The sequence below is a fragment of the Bubalus bubalis genome, chromosome 9 (assembly GCF_019923935.1).
Source record: "Bubalus bubalis isolate 160015118507 breed Murrah chromosome 9, NDDB_SH_1, whole genome shotgun sequence".
In the NCBI taxonomy this organism is placed as follows: Eukaryota; Metazoa; Chordata; class Mammalia; order Artiodactyla; family Bovidae; genus Bubalus; species Bubalus bubalis.
Window position 1 is genome coordinate 89,782,808 of NC_059165.1, and position 19,107 is coordinate 89,801,914.

The 19,107-nt window shown below is 58.4% G+C and overlaps 1 protein-coding gene across 2 annotated transcripts in view; it reads right to left on the reverse strand.

Moving 5' to 3' along the window:
* AP3D1 (adaptor related protein complex 3 subunit delta 1) overlaps positions 1 to 19,107 on the reverse strand; it is a 33,759-nt gene that overhangs the window by 3,610 nt on the left and 11,042 nt on the right. Inside the window, exons 2-31 of one of the 2 annotated variants that reach the window (XM_025293109.2) lie at positions 17,913 to 18,008; positions 17,694 to 17,774; positions 16,687 to 16,767; positions 15,400 to 15,507; positions 13,706 to 13,835; positions 13,134 to 13,273; positions 12,940 to 13,013; positions 11,874 to 11,923; positions 10,942 to 10,991; positions 10,803 to 10,851; positions 9,961 to 10,106; positions 9,740 to 9,888; positions 9,422 to 9,652; positions 9,049 to 9,280; positions 8,115 to 8,260; positions 7,596 to 7,737; positions 7,097 to 7,168; positions 6,488 to 6,563; positions 6,044 to 6,243; positions 5,725 to 5,798; positions 5,360 to 5,534; positions 4,961 to 5,017; positions 4,350 to 4,457; positions 4,032 to 4,181; positions 3,815 to 3,862; positions 3,476 to 3,665; positions 3,255 to 3,343; positions 3,046 to 3,131; positions 2,376 to 2,497; positions 2,194 to 2,273 (exon numbers count right to left, since the gene is read on the reverse strand). In XM_025293109.2, coding sequence (XP_025148894.1) covers positions 2,194 to 2,273; positions 2,376 to 2,497; positions 3,046 to 3,131; positions 3,255 to 3,343; positions 3,476 to 3,665; positions 3,815 to 3,862; positions 4,032 to 4,181; positions 4,350 to 4,457; positions 4,961 to 5,017; positions 5,360 to 5,534; positions 5,725 to 5,798; positions 6,044 to 6,243; positions 6,488 to 6,563; positions 7,097 to 7,168; positions 7,596 to 7,737; positions 8,115 to 8,260; positions 9,049 to 9,280; positions 9,422 to 9,652; positions 9,740 to 9,888; positions 9,961 to 10,106; positions 10,803 to 10,851; positions 10,942 to 10,991; positions 11,874 to 11,923; positions 12,940 to 13,013; positions 13,134 to 13,273; positions 13,706 to 13,835; positions 15,400 to 15,507; positions 16,687 to 16,767; positions 17,694 to 17,774; positions 17,913 to 18,008 — 3,432 coding nt within the window. The remainder of the gene's footprint in view (positions 1 to 2,193; positions 2,274 to 2,375; positions 2,498 to 3,045; positions 3,132 to 3,254; positions 3,344 to 3,475; positions 3,666 to 3,814; positions 3,863 to 4,031; positions 4,182 to 4,349; positions 4,458 to 4,960; positions 5,018 to 5,359; positions 5,535 to 5,724; positions 5,799 to 6,043; positions 6,244 to 6,487; positions 6,564 to 7,096; positions 7,169 to 7,595; positions 7,738 to 8,114; positions 8,261 to 9,048; positions 9,281 to 9,421; positions 9,653 to 9,739; positions 9,889 to 9,960; positions 10,107 to 10,802; positions 10,852 to 10,941; positions 10,992 to 11,873; positions 11,924 to 12,939; positions 13,014 to 13,133; positions 13,274 to 13,705; positions 13,836 to 15,399; positions 15,508 to 16,686; positions 16,768 to 17,693; positions 17,775 to 17,912; positions 18,009 to 19,107) is intronic. The other variant, XM_025293110.2, reaches the window with a different exon arrangement.

Here is a 19,107-nt window from a genome sequence, read left to right on the forward strand (position 1 = left end):
AGCCGGAATAGTCTAGTGGGTAGACTTTCCCTTTTCCAGGGGATCTTCCCAACAGAGGGCTCAAACCTAGGTCTCCCACATTGCAGGCGGATTCTTTACCAGCTGAGCCGCAAGGGAAACCCAAGAATACTGGAATGTAGATAACCCTATCCCTTTTTCCAGGAGATCTTCCCAACCCAGGAATCCAATCGGGGTCTCCTATACATTGCAGGCAGATTCTTTCCAACTGACCTATCAGGGAAGCCCAAGTAAACGTTATTAAAACACACACACACACAGAATGGCTGTACTGACACCAGACAAAGTGGACTTCAGCGCAAAGACACAGCCAGCACAGGACAGAGACGAACACACCAACTGGTGAGGGGATCCACTCGCCCAGACCCACGATTCTAATGGTCCACAGTCGTAATGGACCATTAATAGACCATTAATGGACCATTCTAATGGTCCACAGCTGACCACCACTGGCTTCATGTTCCTTGCTCACTCATGGAGGACTGGCAGAGAGAAAATCTGCAAGGATCCAGAAGAATCAAAAACAGTCAACCAGCAGGATCTGGGTAACACATGTATCGCAGGAACACCTACAGAACAGCTGTCCATGCGGACCATACCCAGGACAGAGCTCCAGTCTCAGCACCTTTCGGAGGCCTGAGAGGTCACACCAGAAACCAGGGCCAGGAAGCAACAGGGAACTCTCCCAATGCTTAGAAATAAGTCCACAGGTCAGTGAGGAGGTAGTGATAGAAATTAGGAAATATTTGGAACTGTATACACATGAAAATGAATCATAAAATGTGGGGGGTTCAGCTAAAGAAGTATGTAGAGAAAAGTTCCTAACATTAAAGACTTTATTAGAAGAGACAGGCCTGTTGGAAAGGTCTAAGTTTTCACCTTATATATTTGTAAAAGAGCAAAATAAACCCAAAGCAGGCAGAAATAAGGAGATATGCAGCAATATTCAGTAAATTATTTTTTTTTTTGGCTACACCTCATTGCTTGTGGGGACTTCCCAAGTGGCTCAGTGGTCAAGAACCCACCTGCCAAAGCAGGATACACAGGAGACCTGAGTTCAATCCCTGGGTCAGGAAGATCCCCTGGAGAAGGAAATGGCAACTCACTCCAGCATTCTTGCCTGGAGAATCCCAGGGACAGAGGAGCCTCATGGGCTGCAACCCAAGGGGCTGCAAAGAGCAGAACACAACTGATCACACATGCATTGAACTGCCATTGCTTGTGGGATCTGTTCCCCAACCAAGAATCAAACCCGAGTCCCTGGCAGTGGAAGCGCAGAGTTCTAACCATTGGACCTCCAAGGAATTCCCCAACCCTTAAAAAAAATTGGTTACTAAATTGATCTTTCAAAATGGATAAATAAGCCTTTTGGCCAAGATAACCAAGAAAAAGAAGAGGAGACAATTACCAATATCAGGAATGAAAGCTTATCACCACTGATCCCTCAGATACTAAAAGGAAAAGAAAAGAACCAGATGACTTGATCCACCATCACCTCCATAATCCAGATGAAACCAACCACTTCTTTGAAGACTACAAACTACTGAAACTCACACAGTAAGAAACAGACAAAGCAAGGAACCCTAAAAGTACCAAAGAAAGAAACTGAGGATTTCCCTGGTGGTCCAGTGGATAAGAATCCACCTGCCAATGCAGAGAACACAGATTCCATCCCTGGTCTGGGAAGATCCCACATGGCTGAGGGGCAACTAAGCCCGTGTGCCTAGAGTCCATGCTCCTCAACAAGAGAAGCTGTGCAATGAGAAGCCCTAGAGAGCAGCCCCTGCTCACTGCAACTAGAAAAAGCCTGCAGCAACAAAGACCTGGAGTGACCAAAAACAAATTTTTAAAAAAGAATAAAGCAGTTATGAAAAAAAAAAGAAACTGAACTTATAGATAAGAACTTTTCAGAAAAGAACTCTCCAGACCCAGATGCTTTCCTTGAATTCTATAATAATATGCCAGAAGAAACACATTGACTTAAACATGACCTCTTCCAAGAGATACGCGAGGAGGGAGCGGGCCAGGCAGAGGAAAGGCCGACACTGCTCATGAGCACAGGGTCAGAGCTTTCAGCAAAATCATCTCAGACTGAGCTCAGAGCAGAGCAGTTGCGCTGGAGGGCTGGAGGACAGTGTTGAGGCTGGGCAGGCCCGCCAGACCCTGAGGGCTCACCTTCTTCACCAGGAGGCAGACGTGGTGGCCCTGGATGGAGCGGCTGTACATGGAGGCGCAGGAGTCCACTCGCTCCACAACTGCAACAGAAGGCGGTGTGAGGCCGGGCCAGCCCCAGGCAGTGGGGGAGCCCCATGTGCGGGAAGAAGGCCAAGCAATCTATCAGCTATGTCCAGTCTTACCAGAAAAACGGTGATGGAAACAGATCTTTGCCAGGAGGTTATGGAAGGACATACTAATGCCATCCACCTTGATCGAGCTCATGCTCAGGTCCCCAGACTCCAGCAACTTGGCAAAGGCATCGCTGTGGGAAGGACAGAGAGAGGGTGGCAACAGGGGCCCTGCCCGGGGATGGGCGCCTCCTCTGAGGGCCTGTGGCTCAGGGTCTCCACTGGTCCTGTAAGAAGTCAACACCTGAACAGTGTCCCCAAAGCCCATAAGTTTCAGCCCTGACACCCAGGCTGTGGGAATGTGACTGGGTTTGGTGACAGGACCCCAATGCCATGTAATAGGGGTCCTGGTGTGAACAGGAGGTCAGGACGCAGACGTGCGAGGAGGAGGAGCATGTGTGCCCACAGGGGAGGGCAGCCATCTGCATGCCACTGCACAAGGCCTCAGGAGGACCCAGCCCTGCCCATATTCTGAGTCTGGAGTCCAGTGTCTGGTCCAGGGAGGGATGCCAGGCCTGTTGTTCAGGCTGCTGGGGATGTGCTGAGCCTGAGGTGCCTGAGCCGGTCACCTGACACTCCGCCCACATCCTCTCCTCAGGTCAGAGAGCGTTGTGGAGATGACTGTCTGGAGCCCCCATGGCAGGAAAGCGGGGAGCTGGGGGCAGGAGGGAGGGCAGCGCACCTGTAGCACGGTGTGGTGACCAGGTACGAGGTGCAGGTGAAGTGCAGTTTGAAGTCAAGCTTCTCGTGGGTGGAGCCTTCGTCGTTCTGTGGGGCAGAGGGGGTGCAGGGTGAGGGGGTGCAGGGTGAGGGGGCACAGGGCGAGGGGGCGTGGGGCAGGGCCTTCGAGCTCAGGTGCATGACTGACCCTCGGGGCACCCACCCCCGTACCTTGGCGATGAAAGACAGTGTCCCCTTGAGCTTCTGGGCCATGACGATGCTCTGAATGGTGAACACAAACTGGGCCTCGTTGGAAATACCTGGTGCGGGCAAGACATGGGCCTGAGGAGTGGTGCAGGATGGCGTCACCTGGGCAGGCGGCAGGGAGTTAAGGCTGCCCAGGGTCTGTCCCCAGCACTGCTGTTCCGGGCCGCTGAGCCAGGCTCACTCACCAGGGGGCAGCTGGAAAGGCACTGGGACACCGTCGTGGACCGAGGAGCCCTCGGGCCGGGCCAGCCGGGCATTGAGCGAGTCCAGCACATTGAGCTCCATGCTCTTGAGAAAGCTGTCGCTCTGGTTCTCCAGGACCACAGAGACTGTGACCTGGCTGTCCTTCTGTAGGCTGCCCTGTACATCGTACGTCTGTAGAGCAGGACCCAGGGTCAGTGGTGCAGGGGAGCCACTTGGGACCCCATGCCTAGAGAGTGTGGGCACCCCCTCATGTCCAGAGAAAGGAGCCCTGAGCCTCAAGCACTCTTGGCCCCACCTCCTGAAAGCCAAGTTTCACTTACCATCTTGATATAAGAATTTTCAGCCAGAAGAATGTAGCTGGACATGGGCTGTGGACAAGAGAGAAACATGTCAGCTCCGGGCAGTGAGGACCTGGGAGTGACGGTGAGGGCTGCTGGGGGCACCCCCTCAGGAAACATCAGGAGTGTGAGAACGGGGGACAGGGAGACCCCACGTCCCAGAGGCTCCCAGCACCGGTTGGGTTGGGAGGACCCTCACCGGCAGGGGCTCCTCATCGAGTGTGCCGTTCTCCACGGGCTCAGCAGCCTCCTCATCCACTGGCGGCACCTTCTTCTTGGACTTCCTCTTGTCCTTGGGCCGCTCCTCCTTGTCTTTCTTGTGTTTCTTCTTCTTGTGCTTGGAGGGTTTCTGGAGCGGGAACAGGCTTGAGTCAGCCCTGCACTCCTCTGACGAGCCACAGCCCAACAGCGCTGCGTGATTAGGACCCAGGGAGCTTGGCAACAGGAGACTGCTGTTAGGAGCCCTAGCAGTGCGGGAGCGCCGCCCCCAGCCCAGCCCCCGCACACGCGCCCCCACCTTCTCCAGGTCCTGCTCCCTGTCCTCATCGGCGTCCTGCTCCTCTCCCCGGGGCTCCTCCTGCCCCTCCTTCAGGACAGTGACTGTGGTGTTCACCTCCAGCTCTTCCTATGGGGGGCCAGGCCGGGGTTGGTGGCGGGGGGTTTCAAAGGCAGCCAGGGCCCAGGATGGGGAGTCCTGCGCCCCCTGACCTGCCTTGCCCTGGAACACCCTGCACTGATGAGCCTCCCTCCTGACGATGTGTGGCTTCCCCTCAAAGTGCTGGTGGCCAGCAGACAGGAGAGGAGGCCTGGCATGAGGGTCGGCTAGCACTGATTCAGAAGACCCCAGAGCCACCAGGCCCCAGATACAGACACGAAACTGCTGCCCAAGGCTGCTGCCTGGCTCTGAGACAAGGGCCCGCCACGAAACCATTGCCTGCACAAGACCCTGAGCATGGGACTGAGCCAGCCCAGACCTGGTTGGTCTGCCTGAGGATCACCCCACATCCCTCTGCCCCCAGTGAGGGGGGCCCCCTAATGCCTCTAAGACGTAGCTCTCCAAAGCTGAAAAGCACGGGTGTCCAGCTGAGGAGCACTTGCAGTCAGCACAAGTCACAACCAGGCTCTTACCAGGGCTGGTGTGGCAGCAGGCGGCGTAGTAGACAGCCAGAAGTCCAAGTCCTCACCCTGAAACCACAGGAACACAGACCTTTAGCTGGAGCAGCTGGACGGGCCCTGAGAAGGCATGGCTGCCCTGACAGGCACAGGACACTATGCCCCATAGGACCTGAGTGTGCTGGGAGCCAGTGGTGCATCCGGCTCTCTTGCCATGGGTCCAGGCACCTACCGGGACCACACATCCAGGCAAAGCCGTGTTGCTCTGGAGCGAAGTAACACACCCTGTGTGTGGTAGCTCTGCCGAACCGTCCCTCCACGTGCAGGACACGCACACCATAGGAGGGGAGGCTGACAGCCCAGGACATCCCTGCCCCACCCCGTCTGATAAGACAAGTGAGCCTGGCCTCTCACCTTCTCCACCTCCTTCTTCTTCTTCTCCCGCTCCTTCTCCTTGTGCTTCTTCTCCTTCTTCTTGGGTTTCTTGCTCTTCTTCTCCACAAGGGGGACATCCTCTTTCTCAGGGGACTTGGAGGTCTCAGCGTTTCTGTGTTTCTGGACGGGCAGCTTCTCACTATCAGCTAGGGGCCTGGGGGTGGTCACAGGATGAATGGCCTGGGATGAGGCCTGGAGGGAAGTAGTCCACTCTGCTGCCGGGACCCTTACCCCAGGCCATGCCAAGCAGTCAAGAAAGGACAGAGGGAGGGACCAGGACGTGGGGAACACAGGCCACGTCCAGCCCTATGGGCAGCTGCCCTGGCCTCACTCCCAGCACTTACTTATCCAGGTCGATGTCCAGGGCCCTGTAAGGGTCATTGGGATCTTTGTCGTCCTCGTCACTGGGCAGGGCGTTCTGAGGGACAACAGAAATGCTGTGTCGGGATCAACCCACCTTCCCCACAACCCCACCGGGCCCCACCTCCCTTCTCAGAAACAAACCAGCAGGTCCACACCCATGAGAGCATCTGATCTGGGGCCTGGTGCTCAGCATGGGCAGGGGATCAGGACAGTTAATGGAACAGAAGTGCAGGAGGTGCTCACAGCTCACAGGGCAGAGCTGACCAGGGCCCCGGGGGCGGGGCAGGGTGAGCAGCTGACCTCAGGCATCTCCTCGGTGATGATGTCCACGCGCTGGGCAGGTGCGATGTCCTCGTCGCTCTCCGTGTGCAACGAGCTGTGACGCCGCGTGCCCCGGCGCTCACGCTCGCGCTTCTTCTTCTTCCGCTTATCCTTCTCCAGCCGCTGCTGGTGCCGCCTCTCCTCCTCCAGCTTCACATACTGGTCCGATAGGGGCATCCCTGTTGGGACGTGGGTGCTTAGCCCACAGCCTGAGAGCCATGCCCTGCCCCCACCCGAGGTGCACTGCCCTGACCACTGGGACGCAGACAGGGGGCCCAGGGCTGTGTGGGGCTGGACCTAGGGACCCGTGTACACGGTCCCTGCTGGCAGGGGGATGGGGGGGAGGATGCTGGCTGGACAGAGCCAGAGCTGGGGCAGGTCTGAAGCTGGTCCGCAACACCCTCATCCCACGAAGACACTTGCCTGGCACCTTCAAGGGCACAGAGAGGTCGATCTGCACCACGGGGATGTGCTCCACGCCTGGCGCATCCTGATACCTCTGTGGGGAGACAGCAAGGCCGGTCACCACGCAGGGCAGAGGGCCCAGCATGACGCTGAAGCTGCAGAGCAGGACTCATGGAGAGGGGCGGGGCTGTCAGTGCGGGGAGTACAGGACGGGAGCAAGACTTGTCCATTTTTGCATTTGAATCTTTTTTCAAGTTGAAAGTCACACTTATTTGGAAGCACAGAAACACAGGGCTTCCTGCCTCTGGAAAGCGGGCGTCAGCAAGCCTGACACACGTGGAGCCATGTTTCCCTGGGGGAGCCCAAGGCGGCCGACACGTCTGCTGGCTGGAGGAAGACAGATGGTGGCAGTGGTGCCTGCAAAAACCCCGCGTCCCTCGTGCTCACTCGCTTCCCGCTAAGGCAGAGGAGCCTGACCTCAACCATGCAGAACTTGCTCCCCGCCTGTCGCTACTGGGGGCCTCTTGTGGTCCTGCCCCTGGACCTGCTGACAGCCTCACACGGTCCAGGGATAGAGAGCAGATGGGGCCCTGGCCCATTCCTCCAGGACAAGGAGTCCAGCCTCACCTTCTGGGGGGATGGGGAACTCTTGATGTAGAATGGGTTGTTGGCCTGCTCTTGCCTGCGGGCCTCGCGGCGCTGCGGGATAGGATCCAGTGAGCTTATCAGTGGGTGTGCAGAGTACTCACCCTGCACCCTCCCAGACCACCTGCACAAGCCAGGCCTAGGGGACTGGACCCCTCGCCACTTTTCACCGTTGGCCTTGGGCCAACAGAGAGGGAAGCCAGCGTGGGGAGGGGTGGAGAGGGGCGGCCAGTGGGACCACTCGGGAGCTCCATGGCTGGGGCAGGGGGATGGCCCCTGCAGGGGAGGAGCAGAGCAGGGAACGAGGCACATCTCATACCCAAGTCCGCATGTCATCCCCAGGCCCCACACCCAAAAGGGCAATGGCAGGACCCACGGCTCTCCCTGGGGAGCTCTGGCCCAAGAGAACAAGCCCACCCAAGGTCCCAAGGTCTGCCTGGAGGGGCATGGGCCACAGGCCAGAGCGACCACCCTGCCTCACCCGGGCCAGCTCCTGCTCGTCTGCCTCGGGCGCCCGTGGCTTGGTGTGTCGCTGCTCCTCGTCCTGGAACATGGCCTTGGGCTTCTCATCCTCAGACTCGCTGTCCGAGAGTGGCTCATTAATCCAGGCATCCAGGTCCAGGCTGTGGGACACAGGGGTCACATGGTGGCTCTGGCTTGCAGGCCCGGCCCTGGACACTGCTGTCCCCTTGGAGACCAGGACATGAAGGCCAGGCAGCGGCCGTGGGCACAGAGGACAGACCAAGGACGGTGGAGCTTGGCTGCCCCCAAGGTTGACAGGCAAGGACTGCCCACTTACCTTCTCAGGGACGGCACCAGGGTGGGGACAGCAGGGCCCCAGAGAACCAGCCAAGTGCCCTGCACAGTCTGTGTGAGGAGGAGTTGGTCTCCTGACCTCAGAGAACGTCCTTCCGTTCCCTCCACCACTCCTGGCTGGACAGAAGCCTGGGGGGGCCCTCATGCCACCTGCCTCCAGGTCCTCTAATGACCGCACACTTACCCTTCGGGAACTGGAACCTTCTTCTGTGCCTTGGGAGCCACCGGGTTCAGCTCCCCGGCAAAGAGGGCGCTCACTTCCTCTGCCACCGGCACGTCCTTGGCCTGAAGCTTCTGCACGTGCTTGACCAGCTGCAAGATGCAGGATGCCTGCGGGGGCCCCAGAGGAGTCAGAAGGGGGCCCCGAAGGACCAGCCCAGAAGACTACTCAGCCCTTATAGGGCACAGCACACACAGACACCTAGCTGCTCCTGACTAGAGCCTGGCTAAGAATGTCTGGAAGGCTCTTTGAGGAGCCACTTGGCCATGGGGCCTAGCCAGAAAAACATAGACCAGTTGCCATCTCCCTCAGAAAGAGTCAGTGACAGAAACTGGGTTCTGAGCAAGATGAAGGGTTACGGGGCTGAAAGAATTCCACCCTATTGGGCAATAGCTCCAAGAACATAGCCCCCGACCTCTGGGAGGCACCAGGGTGCCTTCTCTCAGCTCCAGGGATGGGACCACAGCCAACCCAGGCTCGCGGCCCTCAGCCAACAAACAGACAAGCTCATGTCCAACACCTGACCACGACTGCAGAGACCACTGGGGCTTGCATCACCACAGGGTTCATGAAAGAGGCTGCCGGGCCACCAGTGCCCAGCTGCCACCCCAAGCTCTCGTGCATCAGCTCTCCTCCACCCTCCCTGTCGGCACCCACCAGGATCTGCGGGCACCTTTGCTGCATCTCCCTCGGGCTGACCACATACCTTCCACGGTCTCCCGTTCCCTCACCGCCTCCCATCCCCACCGCCCCTCGCCAGGCTCCTCCTATGGGACCACCTGGGGCCTCCCCAGCACAGGGGCTCCAAACTGGCCAGTCCCGCCCCTGGCCAAGAGTGGGGAACCACAAAAGGGGCCCCCCCTGAACTGCCCTCAGGTGGATGAGCCACTGCGCTCACCCGCTCCTGGACCTCCAGGTCCGCACTCTGCACGAACTGTGGCAGCCGCTCCACCAGGAGCTGGGTGACCTCCTGGGCTGCAGACGTATCTGCCGCCTGCTCCTTTTGCTGCAAGATGGCCGCATACAGCTTGACCACGTTCTGCACGTACACCGCCTGGATGTGTCCCGGCAGTGTGGTAACCTTGGGCCGCAGCATGGCCTCCAGTGTCTGCTGGGGCTCCTGCAGGTGTCTGGGGGATGGGAGGGTTGGTGAGTGGCCACCCCAATAGCTCCGTGTCCCAGGCTCCTGCCACCCTCTGGTGATCCCCCACCTGGCGCTGGGGCTCAGGGAGGGGACCTGGAGGAAGAGACCACGGCCATCCTCCACTCACTCAGAGAATTCCCCGCAAATCCAGGCAGCCGCATAGAGCACCTCGCAGATGCCGCTGCGCTGAGGGCTGCTGGCCACCAGGTGGGCACTGTCAAGCAGCGCAGACATCTGTGCCACAGCGAACCTGCGGATGGCCTTCACGCGGATGGCCACGTCCAGCATCTGTGCGGCAATGAGGTGGCCGTGGCGGGTGCCCTCCAGCCGCGTCAGCTCCACGAGGATGCTGATGTACCTGCAGGACAGTGTCTGTGAAGGGCCCCGCCAGCCTCAGCACCACCCCGCTGCCCTGCCCCTGGCCCCACGGGCCCACAGGCCGCACCACTCAAAGTTGGTGATGTGTTGATAGTTGGACTGGCTGCAAATGTCGATGATCTTGGTGAGCAGCTCGTCACGGTAGGTCGTGCCCTCGGCCTTGTCCACGTGGGTCATCAGCTTCTTGACGATCTCCATCAGGTTCTTCTTGGACACCTGGGGGGCAGCGACAGTGAGGGAGGGGCCAGGCCAGCAGGGGGCAGTGTGGGCGGCAGGGCAGGCACGCACCATTCCGTACAGGAGGTCGAGGGCCCGCAGGCGGATGGACTCATCCTTGTCGTCCAGGCACTGCAGCACGAGGTCCTTGTGTGCCTGCACAGACTTGGGGTGCGTCCTCAGGATCTTGGACATGGCCAGGAGCCCCAGGTACTTCACTGAGGAGACAGTGGGCAGCCGTCACACCTGCACGAGGTTCGGGGGCGAGGCCAGGCTGCAGCGACACCCCAACCACCTGGGCACTGTCGGCCATGTCTCCCAGGCACCAGGCTCCCCTCACTGCCAACCTCTAGCACCCCAAACACACAACTGTCTACGCCAGGGGCAGCCAACTGGGCCACAGGTCAGGTCCAGCCACGGCCCGTATCCACAGCGGCATCACTGGCACGTGACATGCCTGCCAACACCCGCCAGGCAGCTTCTATGCTACCCTGGTAGAGACCACACGACCTGCAGAGTTGACCTGAGTTACTCCCTGGCCCTTCCCAGGAAGAATTCAGTGACCTCTGCTCAAAACCAACAGATCTGGAGCGCCACCAGGAATGCCTGTCTGGTTAACCTCCAAGGAGACTGCAGGCCCATGGGGAGGTCCCTCAAAGCCCGGCCTGCTCCTCCCGGGCCTTGGCACGCCCTTGACCTCTCCACTGTGCTGCCATAGCCTTCCCACCCCTCCCTGCAGTCAGGTCCTGCCTCCCCATGGATGCGGGCACAGGGCTGAGTTCAAGACACTTTCAATGGGCAAAGGGTTAGGGAAGGGGCCTATTGAGCCACCACACACCAAGACGCCAGCCCACTGTGTAGATGTGAAGTGGCACCCCCAGGCCCTGCAGAGCCTGGAGGGATGAGCAACTCACAGTTCTGATCGGAGTCTTCTATCAATATCCTCAATTTCTGAACGCAGAGCTGCAAAGAGGAGAATAATACTGGTCACATCTATGCCCACATGGAGTTGTGACCTGGAGCCAGGAGGGGAGCCCGGGTCCTGGGACATACCTGGATGCTGGCGCTGTGGTTGGGCATGCCGGATGACAGGGAGATGAGCACTGAAACAGACCACTGGGTGAGGGCCCACGTGATTGGCCTGGGGAGCAGACCACAGCGCCCAGGGACCCGAGGCCTGTTGTGAGCAGGCCCGTGGGCCACGCTGCCTGAGACCTGCTGACTGCGATGTGCGATGGAGCAGGCTATCTTCTATCTGCATCCTCACTCCCTCTGCCCATGGCCAGGCCCAGGGCCATCTGCGATCCCGCCCCACCTCAGTCCTCCCTGTGGACCTTCCCACACAAAGGGGCCACTCTCCAGCCAGCTTCGCCTGCTCCCAAGTCCCATGCTCGCCCTTCCTCTCCGTGACCGTCGCTGATCCTCGGTGATACTCATGGCCCATGCAGTGGTCATGAGCGTAAGCCCAGGGCCAGGCTCCTGAGCCTTACTGAACTTATAGCTGCCCGTGGGTCTCTGAGGAGCAGTCCAAGCTCTGGGCAGGGATAGCCAATGAGACACTGAATCCTCCAGCCACCACCTCCCTCTGCCCGCCTACAGGAAACGAGGCTGCAGGGACAAGTGATCCACAGCTAACGGGCTCTAGCAGACTGTGTGGGAAAGGCATGCAGGTGCCCTCCAAGGACCCTCCTGGCTGCAGCTCTTATACAGGACACCACATGGGAAGCAGCCTGAGGCCTGCTCCAGAATGCTCAGGAAGACGGTCTCGCTGGTGGGGGTGCAGCGTTTATCACTGGAGCCTGAGGCGGCAGAGGTTCTGGCCACAGCAGTGTCCAGTTGCTGACAGGTCCACAGGGCCAGGCCAGGCAGCTTCCCAGGTGGGAACCTCAACTCCAGGGGTGTCTGCATCTGCTGGTGAGGTCCTGGGACCAGCCCCCTAGCTGGCGACAGCACCCTGATCCAGAGCGGGTCACCCCAGCACTCACCTGCGATGACGGTGTTGACACACTCGTAAAGAAGGGACATGGCAGACGTGCTGGAGACGGAAACAGAGGAACCGGGAAGACGGAGGCTGCCTGCCTCCCGTTCACCCCAACAAGATCCCCAGGGAACTGCCTCAGGGAAAACACCGAGCCCAAGGACTCATCTTCTGATTCTGTGAACCCCATGAAGAGAAGCCAAGTTCCCCAAAGGCCCCTCTCTAGCAGCTTAGACCCCACCAGCTGGTTTCACTCTGACAGGGAGGTGGCCTGACCTGGCAGGAGGAACACAGAATCGCAACCCACCCTACCCCCCTGGGATATCCAGGGGTCACTCAGGCACCAGGCGTGTCCATTCCACGCTGATATTCTCCCAGTGATGCTTTGTTCAAACCCACAAAGGTCAAGAGAATGGGCCACCAGAGTAGGGCCACGAAATAGGTCTCGAGACCGAGGGCCTCACATGAATGCTTTGAAAACCATGGCTACTTCATAATGACTGCTGATTTGTTTCAAATAACAATGGGGGGGGTTCCCTGGTGGTCCAGTGGTTAAGACTTCACGCCCCAATACAGGGGGCCCAGGTTCGATCCCTGGTAGGGGAACGAGATCCTGTATGCTGGAACACTTCCATGTGAACAAGAGTTCACATTCTGCAACTAAAGACTCTGAGTGCCACAACTAACACCCGTCACAGTCAAATAAACATACAAATAAAAGCAAAGCCAACAGTGTCCTGAGCCATTGGCCACCTCCCAGGGGATCCCAGGAGCACGATCTCCTGGCACTTGGAAGCTCCATCCCCACGGTTCAACCACAGGCACCCCAAGTTTCCTACAACGTTCTAAAACTGGGTGGGGACACAGTCACCTCAGGCTATTCAACTCGACCAGTGAGAACGAACCCCTGTGCACCAGAGCTGAGCAGGACAGCTCTCCCAATGACCTAATTGTGGCTGTTTGCAGACTGGGGAAGGGAGCACCCAAGGACATGGCTCCAGGCTATGGCAGGCCTGCTCGCCACGGCCCCCATCCCTCCTGGGGGCGCCCTCCCACACCGGCCCCAGGCCTACCTGTGGATCAGGTTGGTGAGAGGCTCAATCAGCTTCTTGCCCAACCTTGGCTCCAAGGGGGTCAGAGCACCAAACTACGGGATGAAGAGGCTGGTGGTCACCCATAGCAGGGATGGGACAGTGGCCTGGGGCCCTCACCAAGGACACCCAGAGGCCCTCTGGCAGTGGGTGGGGCAGGCCAGGAGAACACCTACCAGTTTAATAATCTTAATGAGGACCCAGTTGTTGGTAGAAGAGGTCATGAGCTTGAAAAAGAGCGGGGCAAGGGAAAGGTAGTTCTTGGGGTTGCGTCTGGCCAGCTCGCAGATGACATTGACTGCTGCCGACTGGACTCCTGAGAAGGGAGGGCCCCCATCAGTAACAGGGTGTCCTCTGAGGCAGGCGGCCCCCCACGCACTGTGGCCTATAGGCACAGATACCCCCAACCACCTCGAGGGGTATCCCCAGAGGGTCAGTCACTCAAGGTACAGGACACCCATCCCACAAAACAACATCCCCAAGGAGCGAATGCAGGGTCTTCTGGCCCAGAAGCAATGCCACCCCAGGAGGAATGAACACCAACAGCACCCAGGGCTTGGTTTCTAAATCCCACACCAAAAACACAGAAAGAGGGTGGTCTGGAGAAGGGCGGACTCCAGGTTGGTGGGAAAGTAGAGGAGGTGCCCTGGGAGGAGGGTCGAGGACAGGGTCCCAAGACCTAGCACCCCTCCACAGGCCCTCAGATACACGGGCCCCACAGGGCCCTTTCTAACTCAAATCAACATACCAGGGTCGGGATCCTCCAGCTTCTCCTTCAGGCGGGGGAAGGCGGGGCGCAGGGACTCAGGGTACTTCAGGAACACCTTGTACATGATCAGCACCGCCTTCTTCCGGATATACGGCTTGGTGTGTGACATCTGTGGGGCAGACGGCATAGGTCTCCCTGCTGACGCCCCTGTGCCCCGCACCTCTCACCTACTTACCTCACCTTCTACACCCGGCTCACCTCCTGCTCACCTCCCACTACCTTGTCTCACTCCCAGCCCCCATCCCCTGCTCATCCCCCACCCCCCTCACCTCCACTCCCTCCTGTGTTCATCTCCCACACCTGCCCGCATCTCATCTCTATCACCTGAAGGAAAACCCTCTCTCCAACTTAACTGGCTCCTGGTCTCTGAGCCCTGTCTGCACATTTACTCCACTGCCCCCCTCCCCACCAAGCCCAGGACCACACAACAGGGTCTTAGAATCAAAACCTGCCTCCCTGAGTCCATGACCCCAGCCTGCCTGCCCTCAGGAGGCCAAGGTCCACCTCCACTGTCAGCCCTGGCCATGAGCTCCTCTGGTTGCCGAGGCCTGTCCCCAGGGCAGGATGCTGCTCTGCACCCCAACATGGGACCCCAGAGCTCCTGCCCCGCTTTCAGGACTGTGCTCTGGCCACGAGGGCCTCTTGTCTATAGGTAGGCACACTCCTCATCTGTTGGGGCCCTGGGAACCTGGCCTGAGAAAGCTGCTCTGCCCTCCAGATCCAGCACCAAGACAAATCCCTATCGCCCTCCCGTGGGCGTGACCACCTTCACCTGAACGGGTCCTCACACCTCCTGAAGAGGGCCAGAGGCTCAGTACTGTTGGCTTTGTCAGCCAGGGTCTCTGTACAGAGTCTGCTCTGGCCGCTGGGAAGCCCAGGGACACAGTGTGGACAAAGGGGCGGGAACATGCGTGGTCACATCATTTACAAGAGGCCCCGGACCTAGAACAGCCTTCAAGACTGCAAACCAAGACTGGAGCACCCACACAGCAAACAGACTATGTCTGCACAGAACCCTCATGGGAGGGACGCACAGCCCTCGCACATGCTATGACATGGTCAGATGCGGAGCCTCCCAATCATGGAGAATCAGGCGTTGGCGACCCTCTCAGGGCCATGAGGTCTTTGTTCTTTTGTGTTTTTTTTAGAGTCAATTCCAGTTTCATTTTTCTTTCTTTTTTAAATTAATTTTTACTAGAGTCGAGGGCTGCGATTTCTAAGAACACATCCACATTTCACAACAAGGTTCCTGCCCACCCTAGAGATCAAAGCTGGCTGGGAATTCTGCTTTTCAGATGAACAGAGCCACTAGACATCAGACTGCACCCTAATGAAGATAAAAGGTGTCCTGGACAGAGACCACCTGACCGTGCTGCCCGCTGAGACCACTACCACTGCCGCTCATGCCTCAGTAAGAACACAGCTGATGGGTCAAGCACCCACCATCACCCCCAGCCAGACCTCGCCCTTCCCGACAGGACCATTCCAGGGGAGGTGAGGTCAAAGTCGGGCCCATCAGGTGATGGAGGGGGAGATGTGACTAGGTGTCCCAGCTCACCCCAGGAACCCAGGCCGTTTCCACGCGCCCGAGTGCCCTCAGCATGACTTTACAACCAGGTTATCCCAGCACACGAGGCAGCAAAGGCAAGGGGAGGGCCCACTCCCAGACTCACCAGTGTCATGATGTCGTTGGCCAGGTCTCTGGCAAGATCTGGGGTAACAAAACAGGATAGGCCAGTCAGCGCAACGCCAGTGTCATACTGGCTGGGGCTGCTCAGGTCCTGGAAAGGGAATGTGAGGGTAAGAGGCGGGCGCCGACCACACCTTGCTGGGCCCCAGCTGTGCCCGACAGCCCTGCCCTGGGTCTGGAGACATGTGGGACAAGGATTCATGAGGAGCAGCCAGTTCCGTTCTGTCACCAAGAAGAGCTGGGATGGCTCTGGGGGGACAGAGGCGAGGGCTGCCCCTCGCTCCAGGTGTGTAACATGGCAAAGCTGCAGAACCCAGGGCCCTGACCGCCCAGAGGCACGCAGCAGGGGCCCCCCACAGGGAGACACACCCACGGATGACTCCTCTAGGCCCCTCCGCAAGTGTTGAGAAGCCTCCACTGGAGCCCCACCTCTCAGGGAGCAGGAGAATCAGCAGAAGAAGTGCAACTGCCCTGCCTGACGCCCCAGTCTGAGCTCCCACCAACCTGCGTGGAAGCCCCGTCTTGGCACAGAGAGGGGACCCTCCCCACACTTCACATGTGGTAAAACGTGCACCTAGAAGTGTCTGAAGAGTTAACCTCCTAGACTGTGGTGATGGTACAAAAACATAAGCTCTTAAAGTTCATTGCAACCCCGGATGCGAAGACTGGGCCTCACAGCACATCCCTCCACTCAGAGTGACTTGCAGAGCCTGACATGGGCAGCAGCCACCTTATGTTGTGTGGAGGCCTCCGGGCAACTCCTGCAGCCTGCCTGCCCCACAGCGCCTGCCAGGGAGCCCAGTCACCTGTCCCCTGCAGGGTGACCACACCAGCTCCTAGGGAGCAGGCCTCCCTCAGCCATCTGAGGACCCAGAGCCACAGGCTCATGGCAGTTCTGTCCAGGAAGGGTGCCTCTGATGGCCCCCTGACCACTCTCAGCAAGAGCTGATCAAGTCCCTGGGCCAGGGCAGAGCGGAGCACTCACTGCTCTCACCACAGAGCTGAAAACCACTCAGGGCCGGAGAGACACACCAGCCAATGCCCAGCACCCAGTGGTCAGAAAGTGCCATCCCTCCCAGCAGATGCCCCCACGAGAGGGGGCAGGCGTCGCAAAGAGTGACCGAGGGAAGTTCCCCAACACTAAGAGAACTTAAGAGGAGGGCCACACATGCCGCCCATCACTGTTGTTTCTGAGGAGGGCAGAGACCATCCACTGCCCACTAACCCCCACTCTCCATGTGCTCCCGTGGTAGGGGTGAGAGGCCCCTACCTTGCGGATCTGGTTGGTGGTCAGCATGATGACGTCGGTCCCTTCGTGAAAGCACTGGGAAGCCGCGAGGTAGCCAATTCGCTGTTAGTGCAACAAACAGAGGCGTCGGGCACACAGAAGGGGAGCGGGCCATGCAGCCCTGGCCGGCCCATCCCCCACCAGGAAGAGGACACCCCGCCCCGAGTGCGTGGTCTCTGGAACACAGTGGCTGTCAAGTCGGCCAGCATGGCCTGTCACTGCCCTGCACATCCTCACCGCCTGCTCAGCAGCTGATGGAATGAATCTCACAAACACAGGATAACCATGGGCTCCCATCTCTGTGGCTGGGGTGGCCTGGAGACACACCCACACACAAACGTGTGACACTCCAACACACGGGCAGGGCACCAGCCCAACCTTGGCAAACCCAGCATCTCATTTCCTCCCCAGGAGAAACCGGCAGGCAGCATGAATGACCAGGTCCCTCAGGAGGACACAGCCTCAGCTGCCTGCAGGGCGTGTTCCCAGGGAGAACCATGGGACGCCCCTAAACGGGCTGCGGGTGGTGAAGACTGCTTTCCAGGACATTTACTAAAGCAGGAGACGTGTTCAGCTGCTATAATATAAAGTAATAGGAAAGCAATGTCTCAAAGTGGCGCGAGTAGGCTCCGTGAGATGAAGGCAGAGGGTGCTGAGAAGCACCAGGACAACTGACCAGTGGCAGCCTCTGGGGGATGATCAGTGCCTGCCTGTGTGTTTTTTTTTTTTGAAAGGTTACAAATTTAATTTGTATCACAAAATACATAACCACCCCTACAAACCTTAATTTCACTGACACTACTTAAAACGGAAAAGAAAACATGGTGTAAATGGTGCTAAGACCTTGCTGGGCAGATGTATGATGGGAATGGGTCTCCAGCGGTTGCCACTGTGTCCCCTCCCAGCCCAGCCTCATCACGGGACACACGCCTTCCTCCCCCAGGACCCCACCCACAGGGTTCAGGACCCACAGCGGGCTGTCCCCTCACCTTGAATGTGAACTTGGAGGCGCTCATCACTTCGATGATGTTGAAGGCAGCCCAGCTGATATCGTAGCCCAGCATCTGCAGCTGTGGCAATAGAGCCAGGGTCTTAGGCTCCTGCCCAGCCCCGCTCCCCCAATTCCCTGGGCCCAGAGGATGAGGATACAGATGAGGAGAGACGGGGTCTCAGGCCCCCGCCTGACAGAGCGAGTGGCCAGCACTCACATAGGTCAGCTTGCAGACTGCATTGGCTTTCACTGCGATATTGTCCTGCTTCAGCTCCTGCTTGATTTCATCGATGCACTGAGAGATATATTTTGCCTAAAATAAAAAAAGAAAAATTGAGGAGCTGCAAGTGTCTGGTTTCCCTTATAGCTCAGTTGGTAAAGAATCCACCTGCAATGCAAGAGACACTGATTTGATTCCTGGGTCCAGAAGACCCCCTGGAGAACGGACAGGCTACCCACTCCAGTATTCTTGGGTTTCTCTTGTCGCTCAGTTGGTAAAGAATCCAGCTGCAATGTGGGAGACCTGGGTTCAATCCCTGAGTTGGGAATCCTTTCCCCTGGATCCCTTTCCCCTGGAGAAGGGAAAGGCTACCCACTCCAGTATTCTGGCCTGGAAAATTCCATGGACTGTGTATAGTCCATGGGGTCACAAAGAGTCAGACACAACTGAGCAACTCTCACTTTCAAGTGTCTGGCTGAAACCTAAGACAGACACAGAACACACAGTGTGCACTTCCATCGATGGGAAATGTCCAGAAGAGGCAAATCCGGAGACAAAGAATGAGCTCCTGGTTGCCAGGGCCAGGGAGGGGGGAGGTGTCTGCTAATGAGGATGGACTGATGGACGTTCTGGAATTAAACAGAACTCTCTGAATCCACTAAAAACCACTGCATCATACACATGAGAGCAAGGAGTCACACTGTATGGGCACGACAACATGGCTGCTACCCTGAGAAATCCTGTCAGTGTGATGAACTGCCCGGGATCCCCCACGGGCCCTCCTCCTGAGGGGCAGGCAGAGGGGTTGGGGGAGAACAGGAGCAGTCCCCAGATGAGCTCACCAGCATGTTCTAGCCCCTGAAGGACTTGTGTTCGTGACTCATGTGGGTGAGAGGGCCCACGCCCCTGCTCACTCTGGGGCCAGGCTGTCCAGACAGTGTAGGCACATGAGGGCCGCTGCGGGGTGGGGGTTGTTCGCCTCCAGCCCTTGTGGCCCCCAGGTCCTCCAGGACCAGCCACACTGGGCAGGTGGCACTGCAAATTCCCCTAGGGCTCCCCATTCCTGAGTTTGCGCCACCAGCAGCCTCTCCTGCACGCATCACGGGTCTGTGTGTGGCCCCCACCCTCCTTTCAGTGGCGCTGCAGTGTATCTGCACTCGGCTCCATGGCCACCACGTGTCCACTCTCCCAG